The sequence below is a fragment of the Papaver somniferum genome, chromosome 3 (genome assembly GCF_003573695.1).
Source record: "Papaver somniferum cultivar HN1 chromosome 3, ASM357369v1, whole genome shotgun sequence".
NCBI classification, from domain to species: domain Eukaryota; kingdom Viridiplantae; phylum Streptophyta; class Magnoliopsida; order Ranunculales; family Papaveraceae; genus Papaver; species Papaver somniferum.
In genome coordinates, this window is record NC_039360.1 from 76,838,018 (window position 1) to 76,851,491 (window position 13,474).

General features: G+C 35.0%; 1 protein-coding gene across 1 annotated transcript; it reads right to left on the minus strand.

The window, feature by feature from the left end:
• Positions 1-7,347: 7,347 nt before the first annotated feature.
• On the minus strand, positions 7,348-13,474 carry LOC113359647 (histidine kinase CKI1-like). Its single transcript, XM_026603241.1, has 4 exons — positions 13,436-13,474; positions 8,669-8,842; positions 8,218-8,460; positions 7,348-8,115 (listed from the first exon to the last, which is right to left on the minus strand). Exons 1-4 carry the CDS (start codon positions 13,472-13,474, stop codon positions 7,348-7,350), a joined length of 1,224 nt encoding a protein of 407 aa, XP_026459026.1.

A 13,474-nucleotide genomic window follows, 5' to 3' on the forward strand; every position in this document is an offset into this window, starting at 1 on the left:
CTTATTGTAGGCATCGTGTTTTCCTCTTGGAAAAGAAAAATGTTAAAGCTGAAAAAAGTTCCTTTTTCGTTGATTTGTTTATCAAGAATGTTTATTTCTCCTCCAATAAGACGCATTAATGATTGCACAATTCCAAGACCTAACCCAGTACCACGTTGTCCAACCGATGTTTCCTTAACTTGAACAAAGTTCTCAAAAAAGAATCTCTTTTCTCTTTTGGTATCCCTTCTCTCGTGTTATTTACCTCAACTACAAATTCCAAAGAATTTTCATTACGTTCAAGTGTATGGAATGTCTCGTTATAATCTTGTCTAGCGTTATTGTAAACTGAATGTGATGTACGTTTCCAGATACCATTATATTTTGGTGAAAGCAGTGAAGTGTTGGGATTTGGTTTTCTTTCCCAAGCACGTAAGATGACATGTCCTTAGATGTAAACTTAACTGTGTTGCTTAAACAGTTATTGAGAACCTATTTGAGTTTTCCACGATCACTTTTGACGAGCTGAGATTTGAGAATTGAACCATCACAATGGTCTAGCACGACATATATTCCTTTTTCCATTCCCCTTGGTTATATGAATTCACTGCTTCCTCGATTAGTTTTTCTAAATCGAAAACTTCTTCGTGCATTTGCATCTTATCGGCTTCAATTCTACTTGCATCAAGAACTGAAATTAGTAATTCTGAAATATGTTCACACCCAATAAAAAAGACTGAAGTTGTTATACAGTTATATTTCATTTCACAATCATAATGCGTAACTTCGATCATCTAAATAGTTTCAGTGGGGAATACTATTAGCATAGGTAAAAGCTATTTTATGCAATTAAACAAAAAAAATAAAAAAATTGAGCGCTAGGAACAATAAACTTACCAATAAGATCCAGTGAAGCGTTTTTCATTTGTAAAAAATTAATATCCAAGTTGGAGCCGGGGGAAACATCGGTAAGACAGAACTCGATGAGACTAACAATTGTTGCAAGAGCACCACGAATGTCATGGTTAGTACTTGCAAAAGCAATACTTTTGTTCATACTCCTCCTTTCAACTTGTTGTGTTGCTTCAATTTGTTTCCTAAGTGTAGCTGAAAGCAACATCTCCCTTCTTGTACCTCGAGAAATTAACACTATAAAAAAAGCTATCGACAAGAACACAGATATGATCGCAAGTGTCAATAACAAAGATGATACACTATCACTCAAACGAACTTGTGTTAGTAATCCATTATCACGAAAAACAATGATTGATACCTATAAAAAAAATACCAATCATAATTAGTTGTGTGCATTAATCATACATATGTTATGCTCCTAAAAATAACGACAACCAATAATCGATGAGTACGCACCATTTTAATGCCAGCTATATCAAGAGTTTGATAATAAATATGGTACCTTTACCTGCCAATCTCTATTTCTTCGTCTCATAATAAGCTTTAACTAGGATCACATGAAATGATAGCACTTTCACGACGATGATCATTTCCGATATTATCCCCATCTTTTGTTATTTCTACCAAAACACTTGCATCATTGATCACAATGCTAGCATTAGGGTTGTTGTTATGTATGAGGATTTTACCTTCATTTGTACCTAAAAATAAAGTACCATTGAGAGTATTTACTCTCTTGATGGCATCTACAAAGCTTTAACAGATACACCAAGAGATACTACTCCTTCTCCATTAATAGCAGCCATATAATGAAATAAATAATATTATTCCATGTTACTTATTCCTTTCTCATATTATCTCATTAATAGCATCATTTACGAAGTATGAAGTGATGCCTTCATTTTATGTTCGCATCAGGCGAATAAATATAGTAGCTGGGACCGGCCATTATAATTTGATAAACATGTGAAACTTGTAGGAGCATCGAGTAGGATATAGACGTTTGGTATGATAATGGGTAAATTTCTTGGCCACTGCCCTGTACATAACTTTTGTCTTGTATTTTTTTCTCTTTCAATGTTATACTTAGGTCTTATGTAGTTCACAATGAGGTTCAGTGGGAGCAATGTGAGAGATTTAGAGAACTCTCCAAGCCTCCATTTAGTGTCTGTTGAAGTCATATTTTTAATAAAAACGACATTTCAAAGGGATAAAAAATTAATTGCAAAAATATTCCCAAAATCAGATATAGGATCGTATATAATTAGTTGTTTTTTTTCAAATCAATGTTCAATTAGTGAGGAACATTAGGCAAAACAACAATATATTCTTCCAAAATATTCCGAGGGATCATCTAATCTACACTAATGTGTTAAATGTGTATTAATAGTATCAAGAAAACGAATGACATCCAATAAAGGATCCATTTTCAATGGCTCGGTTATGTGGAAATCCATTCCAGCTTCTTGTCTCATATTTTCTTCATCACCTGCTTCATTTGTTGTTGAGGCTATAATTGGGATGTGAATATGATATAATCGTTCCGCCATCCGTATTCTCCTTGTTGCTTCATATCCGTCCATAACAAGCATATGCTCACAACAATATGAAATAAAGTTAGAAATGAAGTGGATCAATTTGCAAAGTAAGGATTTTTCTACAACAATACATTAAATACAAGAATTATATTTTACCAAGCAACACAAACAAAATACAAAATACAAAATATTGCTTGAAAATTGTGAATACCCGGAAGGATATACAAGAAAGAAATTTTACCTGACAATCCATGAGAATGTAGTCATAAGGAAGAAGTTTTGAAGTTCCTTCTGGCCTATGATCAGGTTATTTTAAAGCTTTACTAACTTGTTTTACGACTTCTTCGCCGTTTTCACAAACTTCAACAATAGCACCAAGGCGAGAAAGGATTGTCGTTGCCATTTTCCGTTAAACAAGTTGGTCTTCAACAACTAAGACTTTTTTTCATTCAAAAAATTAAAATCATCGGTGCTAGGACTAACACCTCTTGTTGTACTATTAGATATGCACGAGGATAAAAGTTCTTATTTATCGAATACGAAAGTTCGGTGGCATGTTCATCCATGACATTTGATAGAATTCCTTCCCTGATATTACCCCCAAACTCTGATAATAGCTTTAGCACTTGATCCAATCGAGAACCATGAAATGGTTTAATAAAAATGTCGTCACATATAACCATTAGTTTCTTCCTAGCGATCCTCATATTTTTCTCAGTAATAATGAGAGAGAGTAATCCAACAATCTAAAATCGCATATCACCGGTAAGTTATTACGAAAATTAGAAACTATTGAACATACCTCAGATATTGGTTCCACATGATCATCAATTATTATCATAAAGAAAGGTAATGTTCTTTTTCAAAATATTTTTTCTACGTGGAGTTGATGAACGTGATGCTTCTACCTGCTCATTGCCACTTAAACTCCCATCGTACATTGTTGTAATAGGACTATGCGATGTTGATTCGCTCAAATAATCCGTGTATAAACCTAAATTCTCAAATTTCCCAAAAGAGCTTCGACTACTAACATAAAAGCGGCGTTTTATCTGTTGGAGAGTAGTAAGAATGTGTTCCCACTGTTTAATAGCAGCCACTTTCACATCTAGTATTTGCATGAAGTTCTTTGTAATGTTTCCTCTTTCGTCATCTTGAATAACAAGTATAACATGTGATGATGATAAACCTTCTATCTTGCAGGGACTTTGGTATAAGTTTTTCGTAGGTATCATGTTTTCCTCTTAGAAAAGAAAAATTTTGAAGCTGAAACAAGTTCCTTTATCACTGATTTATTTATCAAAAATACTTATTTCTCCTCCCATAATACACACTAATGATTGCAAAATTCCAATACCTAACCTAGTACAACCTTGTCTAAGCGTTATTCCCTTAACTTGAACAAAGTTCTCAAAAATAAAATCTCTTTTTTCTCTTGGTATCTCTTTTCCAGTATCGTTTACCTCAACTACTAATTCAAAAGAATTTTCATTACGTTTAAGTGTATGGAGTGTCTCATTATAATGTTGTCAAGTGTTATTGTAAACTAAATGTGATATGTGTTTCCAGATACCATTATATTTTGGTGAAAGCAGTGAAGTATTGGGATTTGGTTTTCTAGCCCAAACATGTAAGACGACATGTCCTTCAGATGTAAACTTCACTGCGTTACTTAAAGAGTTATTGAGAACTTGTTTGAGTTTTCCACACCTTTGACGAGCGTATATTTGAGAACTGAACCATCACAATGGTCTAGCAAGACATCTATTACTTTATCCACACCACTGATATATATGAAGTTCATTGCCTCCTCGATTACTTTTGCTAAATCGAAAACTTATTCTTGTGGTTGCATCTTACTGGCTTCAATTCTACTTACATCAAGAACTGAATTTAGTAATTCTGAAATATGTTTACACCCAACAAGAAAGATTGAAGTTATTACACGGTTTGTCAAGAAACTAATGGTATATTTAATTTCACAATCTTAATACGTAACTTCGATCATCTAAATAGTTTATGTGGGGAATACTGTTAGCATAGATAAAAGTTATTTTATGCAATTAACCATAAAAAAAAAATGAGCGCTAGGAACAATAAAACTTACCAAGAAGATCCAGTGAAGCGCTTTTCATTTGTAACAAATTAGTATCCAAGTTGGAGCCGGGAGAAACCTCGGTAAGACAGAACTCGATGAGACCAACGATTGTTGCAAGAGCACCACGAATGTCATGGTTAGTACTTGCAAAAGCAATACTTTTGTTCATACTCCTCGTTTCAGCTTCTTGGCGTTGCTTCCATTTGTTTCATAAGTGTATCTGAAAGAACCAACTCCCTTCTTGTACCTCGAGATATTACCACGATAAAGAAAGCGGTCGACAAGAACATAGATATGACCGCAAGCGCCAATAACAAAGATGATACACTATCACTCCTACGAACTTTTGTTAGTAATTCATTCTCACGGAAAACAATGATTGATGCCTATCAAAACCTAATACCAATTATAGTTAGTTGTGTGCATTAATCATACATATGTTGTACTCCTAAAAATAACGACAACTAATAATCGATGTGTACGTACCGCTTAATGCCAGCTATATCAAGAGGTTGGCAATAAATATGGTACCTTTCCCTGCCAATTTATGTTTCGTTGGCTCACAATAAACTTTTACTAGGATCACATGAAATGATAACACTTTCACGGCGATGATCATTTCTGAAATTATTGCCCTCTTTTGTTACTTCGACCGAAACACTTGCATCATTGATCACAATGCTAGCATTAAGATTGTTGTTATGTGTGAGGATTTTAACTTCATTTGTACATAAAAATAAAGTACCATTGAGATTATTTACTCTCTTGATGGCATCTACAAAAGCTTTGATAGATACACTAAGAAATACTACTCCTTCCTTATTAATAGCAGCCATAGAATGAAACAAAAAATGTGAATAAATAATTTTATTCCATATGAATCATTGCTTTCTTCATCCCATCAATATCATTATCTATGAAGTATAACATGATGCCTTCACTTTATGTCCGCGCCAGCGAATAAATATGGTAGCTGGGACCAGCCCTTATAATTTGATAAACACGTGAAACTTGTTGGAGCATCGAGTAGGATATATACGTTTGGTATGATAGTGGGTTAATTTCTTGGCCACTGCCCTACACATAACTTTTGTCCTATATCTTTTTGTCTTTCAAGTTATACTTAGGTCTTATGTAGTTCACAATGAGGTTCACTGGGAGAAAAGTGAGAGATTTAGAGAACTCTCCAAGCCTCCATTTAGTGTTTGTTGGAGCCAGATTTTTAATAAAAACGACATTTCAAAGGAATAAAAAATTAATTGAAAAAATATTCCCAAAAATCAGATAAAGGATCGTATATAATTAGTTTTCTTTGTTCAAATCAGTATTCAATTAGTGAGGTACATTAGGCAAAACAACAATATATTCTTTCAACACTTATTCCGAGGGATCATCTAATCTACACTAATGTGTTACATGTGTATTAATAGTATAAAGAAAACAAATGGCATCCAATAAAGTATCCACTTTCAATGGCTTCGTTGTGTGGAAATCCATTCCAACTTCTTGTCTCATATTTGCTTCATCACATGCTTCATTTGCTTTTAAGGCTATAATTGGGATGTGAATATTATAAAATCGTTCCGCCTTCCGTATTTCCTTGTTGCTTCATATCCGTCCATAACATGCATCTGTTCACAACAATATGAAATAAAGTCAAAATGGAGGTGTATCAATCTGCAAAGTAAGTATTTATCTACAACAATACATTAAATACAAGAATTATATTTTACCAAGCAACGCAACAAAATACAAAATATTGCGTGAAAATTGTGAATACCCAGAAGAATATACAAGAAAGAAAAACCTGACAATCCATGAAAATGTAGTCATAAGGAAGAAATTTAGAAGTTCCTTCTGGCCTATGATCAGGTTATTTTAATGCTTTACTAACTTGTTTTACGACTTCTTCGCCATTTTCACAAACTTCAAGAATAGCACCAATGCGAGAAAGAATTTCCGTTGCCATTTTCCATTAAACAAGTTGGTATTTAACATGCTAAGACTTTTTTTTCCATTCAAAAGATTAAAACCATCGGTGCTAGGACTAACACCTCCTTGTTGTACTATTCGATCTGCACGAGGATAAAATCTCTTCTTTGTCGAAGCCGAAAGTTCGGTAGCATGTTCATCGATGACATTTGATAGAATTCCTTCCATGATATTATCCCCAAATTCTGGTAATAACTTTAACACTTGATCCAATCGAGAACCATGAAATGGTTTAATAAAAATATCATCACATGTAACCATTAGTCCCTTCCTGGCGATCCTCGTATTTTTCCCAGTAATAATGGGAGAGAATAATCCAACAATCTGAAATCGCATATCACCAGGTTGGTTAATACGAAAATTAGCAACTACTGAATATACCTCAGATATTGGTTCCACATGATCATCAATTATTATCATACCGAAAGGTAATGTCACAATTTTTTTTCCAAAATTTTTTTTCTACGTGGAGTTGATGAACGTGATGCTTCCACCTGCTCATTTCCACTTAAACTCCCATCGTACATTTCTGTAATAGGACTTTGCGATTTTGATTGACTCAAAATAATCCGTGTATAAACCTAACTGCTCAAATTTTCCAGAAGAACCTCGACTATTAACATAAAAGCGGTGTTTTATCTGTTGAAGAGTAGGAAGAATGTGCTCACACTGGTTAAAAACAGATACTTTTACACCTAGTGTTCACATGAATTTAATTGTAACGTTTCTTCTTTCGTCATCTTGAATAACAAGTATAACATGTGATGATGATAAACCTTCTATCTTGTAGGGACTTTGGTATAACCTTGTCATAGGCATCATGTTTTACGATTGGAAAAGAAAAATGTTGAAGCTTAAACAAGTTCCTTTCTCGTTAATTTCTTTATCAAGAATGCTTATCTCTCCTCCCACAAGACGCACTAATGATTGCACAATTCCAAGACCTAACCTAGTACCACCTTGTCCAAGCGTTGTTTCCTTAACTTGAACAAAGTTCTCAAAAATAGAATCTCTTTTCTCTTTTGGTATCCCTTTTCCAGTGTGGTTTACCTCATCTACTAATTCCAAAGAGTTTTCATTACATTCAAACGTATGGAGTGTCTCGTTATAATCTTGTCCAGTGTTATTGTAAACTAAATGTGATATACGTTTCCAGATACCATTATATTTTGGTGAAAGCAGTGAAGTGTCGGGATTTGGTTTTCTTTCCCAAGCATATAAGACGACATGTACTTCAGATTTAAACTTCAATGCGTTACTTAACAAGTTAGTGAGAACGTGTTTGAGTTTTCCACGATCACCTTTGACGAGCGGAGATTTGAGAACTGAACTATCACAATGGTCAGCACGACATCTATTCATTTTTCCAACCCCCTTGGATATATGAAGTTCACTGCTTCCTCGATTACTTTGATCGAAAACTTCTTCGTGTAGTTGCATCTTACTGGCTTTAATTCTACTTGTATCAAGAACTGGATTTAGTAATTCTGAAATGCGTTCACACCCAACAAAAAGGATTAAAGTTATTACACAGTTTGTCAAGAAACTGACGGTATATTTCATTTCACAATCATAATACATAACTTCGATCATCTAAATAGTTTAGTTAGGAATACTGTTAGCATAAATAGAAGTTATTTTATGCAATTAACCAGAAAAAATTAATAATTGAGCGGTAGGAATAATAAAACTTACCAAGAAGATCCAGTGAAGATCCAAGTTGGAGTTAGGAGAAACCTCGGTAAGACAGAACTCGATGAGACCAACAATTGTTGCAAGAGCACTACGAATGTCGTGGTTAGCACTTGCAAAAACAATACTTTTGTTCATACTCCCCCTTTCAGCTTGTTGCATTGCTTGCATTTGTTTCATAAGTGTAGCTGAATTAAACATCCCCCTTCTTGTACCTCGAGATATTACCACTATAAAGAAAGTTGTCTACAAGAACACGGATATGATCGCAAGCGCCAATAACAAAGATGATACACTATCACTCTTCTGAACTTGTGTTAGTAATCTATTCTCACGGAAAACAATGATAGATAACTATCAAAAATAAATGAAAATCATAATTGGTTGTGTGCATTAATCATACATATGTTATGCTCCGAAAAATAACGACAACCAATAATCGATGCATACTTACCGCTTTAATGCCAACTATATCAAGAGGTTGGCAATAAATATGGTACCTTTCCCTGCCAATCTCTATTTCATCGGCTCGCAATAAGCTTTGAATAGGATCATATAAAATGATAGCACTTTCACGACGATGATCATTTCCGATATATCCCCATCTTTCGTTACTTGGACAGAAACACTTGCATCATTGATCACATTGCTAACATTAAGATAGTTGTTATGTGTGAGACAAAGAATGCGTCGACGATGAATTATTATTTCCCTATACATTCTCTACAAATGAGTACCCATTACTAATATGTATTGTTTTTTGAAACCACAGTGAATTATTGAAACATATATCGGAGATTGTAATTATGGACACTTCTCTGTATGGTTCACCTGTGTTTTTATTTATGGGTTGCTTATAGAAGTTGTATGAAGTACTGGCAGTCCTTTCCTTATCGTCAACACATGTAGTATTTGAATATATCGATACACTTTGACTTCCATCCATGTAATAAGCGAAGAATATACAGTCTGATTGCAAATAAGAAATTTGCGATACGTTATGGACCATAAATGCCAGCAGCAGTTTGGGAGCCACCTATACATTCATAAAATATGTTCAAACATTATCAAATTCATTATAAAAATGAAGGAAATGATGCATTTGGCTTATTTTATGGAAACAAATCAATTGTTGTATAAAATTATTTTGTTTCCTAATAAAAGTAATTAATGTCGAAATTCTAGAGAATATAACAGAAATTGGTAAAAGTCCATTTAGCGGCAGTAAATCACATACAGTAGTAGGTAGTAGTGGAATGTAGTAAATTAAAAATGGACATTTGAGTTTAAGTATTATAACCATGGTACTGATATTCGAGAATGCTGGCGGGGTTGTTTCTTTAAGGGATGAATGCAACACACTTGCTAAGTTCGAAGCCGCTGCATTTGGAACTAATGAATGAGCAACTGCTTGGACATCCGAAAAAACATGAACGAGTAGGTATTTTGAAGCAAATTCTAGAGTGTCTTGCACTTTGTAAGCCACTATTTGGTAGGACAAAATAGCTGAAATTGGAATCCCTAACTAAAGTGTGTTTTGCAGGAAGTCCATAGAGATGTGTTACCAAGGTTGATCTGATACTGGTAATTAAGGGATGAAGAAAACAACTAGAAATTAATGTAACCTTATTACCTTGGCATACATTATAAGCAAATACAAACCATGGAATTTCATTCTTCATTCGTGGCTAATAAAAGTAAGTATTTGCTCTAACATAGGTGTCCTGGATATCAGAGTGCCCCTTACATGTGAAGGATTGATTGAATCCAAAATAGTGTTTAACACATGTAATATCTAAATTTGGCATGTGAGGTTCAACGAATGGATATAAGTAATGGTTTGTCCTTTTTTAATATCGATGCCTTTTCAGTATAATTGGCTTTAGAGCTAGCAGAAAAGTTCGCAGATAAGCTTGCTCATGCGGGAGTAATTCAGGAATAGGTGATCTTCCGGGTAGCTGTTGTAGGATGACCGTGGTGGCGCCCGTAAAAAATCTCACACTTCTGGATGACCGCAGTGGGGACAGTATCGGTCGAGGGTCGATTCATTACAAATGGTATTAGAGTCAATGATGGGTCACATGTCGTGGGTGAGAAAGTACGATGGACGGGTTGTGTCGGGTACTGGTCCCATATATAAGTGGCGACATACGTCGGATATATGGGATTGAATATATTCTGGAGTCAATGATGACTCCAAATTAAGATGGTGGTATATAATATCCCTGTTAGGCAGGCAAGTTTCGCGAATGAAATATAGGTAATGGTTTGTCCTTTCCTAACACCGAGGCCTTTTCAGCACAATTGGCTCCATAGTTGGCAGAAAGTTTTGCAGTTAAGAGCGCTCGGATGGGAGTAATCCATGAATGGGTGACCTCCCATAAATATTTCGTTGGATGATCACAACGACGCCCATTGAAAACCTCACACTGCCGGATATCCGCAGTGACTAAGTGGGGACAATACCGGTGGAAGTTCGGTCATTACAACACCCACATAAGTTCTGTTTTTGTATTTAAGTATCTATTCTTAATAAGTGAAGTGATTCATATATGTGGGGGAGAGAAGTAACTAGGAAATTAGAAGTTATGTGTTGAGCCCTAGTTCTATTGGTGTAACTTTGAATTATGTCTAGTAACCAAGTTTTTTTAGATAAGACCAAAAAGTTGCATTCAAGGTCACAATGGGGTTTCCCTAAGAGAGCATCAACAAATTTATTTTTTGTACCTCTGTTATATCTAATTTCATAATTCAAAGTACGAGAGCTTCATTAACCATTTATATTGTAAGACTGCATGGATCTTAGCAACTCATGTAACACCGTAGTAACATGGTCTTGAGTTGGTTAAAAGAATTTGTTGCATCTTCACTCCATTTGAATACATTCTTCCTTAGCAACTCATTTAACACCGTCGTAACATGGTCTTTCACAAATTTCATGTAGTACCATTTGAGTCCAATGAAATCCCTAAGCTTCTTGATGGTTGTTGGAATTGGGCGTTCCTTCTTACTGAAAATCTTGTAGGGTTCAGTTATTACTCCCTATGTAGTGATGATGTGATCTAAAATTTTAAGATATGATTGACCAAACCAACACGTAGATAGTTTGGTAAACAATTTTCGGGCTTTGAGAAAAGATAAACGATGTTTAAATATTCAAGGTGATTTGATAATGAAGGGTTGTAAACCAAAATATCATCAAAAAACACAAGGATGAATTTCCTTAAACACGGTTGTAAAATTTCATTCACGGGTGTTTGGAAAATGATAGGAGTATTGGAGAGGCCAATTAGCATTATTTTGAATTCATAATGTCCTTGATGAATTTTAAAAGCTGTCTTGTGTATGTATTGTACGCTGACTCTAATTTGATGATATCCACACTCAAATCTATATTGGAAAACATGCTAGCTCCATGCAGTTCATCAAGTGACTCATCTATAATAAAAAATAGAAACTTGTCCTGGATAACTATGTTGTTCAATTTTCTGTAGTTCATACAAAATCTCCATATATCGTAATTTTTCTTCACTAACATGGTTCTATGATGTCAAAAGTCATCATTTTCTACACAAGTTCCCCTGCCTTTGACTTCTGGATTTAGGGAAATTTATATAGTCTCTGGTTAGTTGGATCTAAATTAGGCTTCAATGATATTGTATAGTCTAAGCTTCTTGGTGGCGGAAATTGTGTGTGTTCCTCAAACACGTCTTGATGTATTAAAGAATTTGATAAATGGGTATAAAAATGGAAGGCGTGGATAAAGGATATATGGCGCACAACTAACCGATAATACCATAAGTATTCTTCTTAAAAATATCCCCACACAACATTGCTACTCATCATCATGGACGAGGATTTGTCTGAACCACCGATAATTCTAACCTTATGTCCATTATGCTTGAAAGTGAGGTTGAGTTTGGACAGATTAAACATGATATCATTGTAATTGTCTTGACATGTCAGCTCCTAGAACTATGTCACATCCATCAAGAAGTAAAAACCTGAGATCTTCACTGATGATATGTTCCACATACTCCATTGCATCTCAGAGTAAATACCAATAGTGATAGTTATCTCTCCGTTAACTACTGTCACCAACATGTGAGTTGTAGGTTGTATACCACAATTTAATTTTTTAAGGTAAAGTAAAATCGATAATGCTATGAGTGCTAGCTATGTCAATGAGAACATAAATAGTCTGCTTATTGATCATTCCTGGTACCCTTATTGTGTCATCTTTACATTCCCAGTTAGAGCATGTAGAGATTAGGGCTGCCAATGGGTACCCGTTTATCCGGAACCGAACCGCACCCGGCCAATCTGGGTCCGGTTCTGGGTCTAAATATTACATCCATTTAGAGTTTTGATACCTGCCGGGTAAACATGGTAAGGACCCGTTACTAATCGGTTCTGAACCGGGTCCACCCGACGGGTACCTGATATAGTTGTCTTAAAATTAAGTTTGAGGGTATAAAACCTAAATTATGCTATGCGTTTTACAGAAAATTCTTATGTTGCCTCACAAACTTTGTATGCACCGACTTCCTAAAACCCAATTCCCTAAAATCTCTCTATATTCTGGTTCATGATAGATGTTTTTATGATTCATGATGCTCAATCTTTCGTCCAAGCTATAACTAATCAACTAATCTTTATCATATTTAACATTTTATTCTGGGTTAGCACTTAGCAGATCTTGATCTTGGTTATGGTTATTTATTTATTTATTTTGGTATATGATTTCCTTATTAATAGGGTAAATTTGTTCGTTGTTACGTAAAATATAACAAGTTAAGATAAATTTAGTTATATTCATCTTTATCTATATGAGGTGGAGGAAAGGGTACCACTGTTTAATAATGGCGAGATCTTGTTGGTGTTGATCTATCTCAAATGTTGGGACTATGTAACCTAAAATGGGGAATCACGTTTTGTTTGAGTAAGGTTTAATTTCATTTGTTGTCTGTTATAGCTTGAACAAGAAAGTAGCTGATGCTAAGCTCTGGTTATTGGTGATAGCGGCCTCCTCCGTTACATAAAGTGGGACGTTAGAAAATAGGGTTTCATTGTATTGTTTTCGTGAATGATCGCGTTATGAAATTTAACTTGAGATACCCGCTAAAATCGTACACGGAACCGACACAAATTACCGGGTCCGGTTCTGGGTAGTATACTACCCGGACCCGATAGGACCCGTTGGCACTCCTAGTAGAGATACCTCTGTATCTAACGCAACTGGTGATCTAACCTCCGCCAT

Excerpts from the sequence above, each read along its gene's own strand:
- LOC113359647 (XM_026603241.1), bottom strand. The coding sequence starts at position 13,474 with ATGGCGGAGGTTAGATCACCAGTTGCGTTAGATACAGAG. Across the intron at positions 8,843-13,435 it reads CAGTTGCGTTAGATACAGAG|TGTTTCTGTCCAAGTAACGA; the intron begins GTATCTCTACTA and ends CAATGATGCAAG. Across the intron at positions 8,461-8,668 it reads ATATAGTTGGCATTAAAGCG|ACAACTTTCTTTATAGTGGT; the intron begins GTAAGTATGCAT and ends GTGTTCTTGTAG.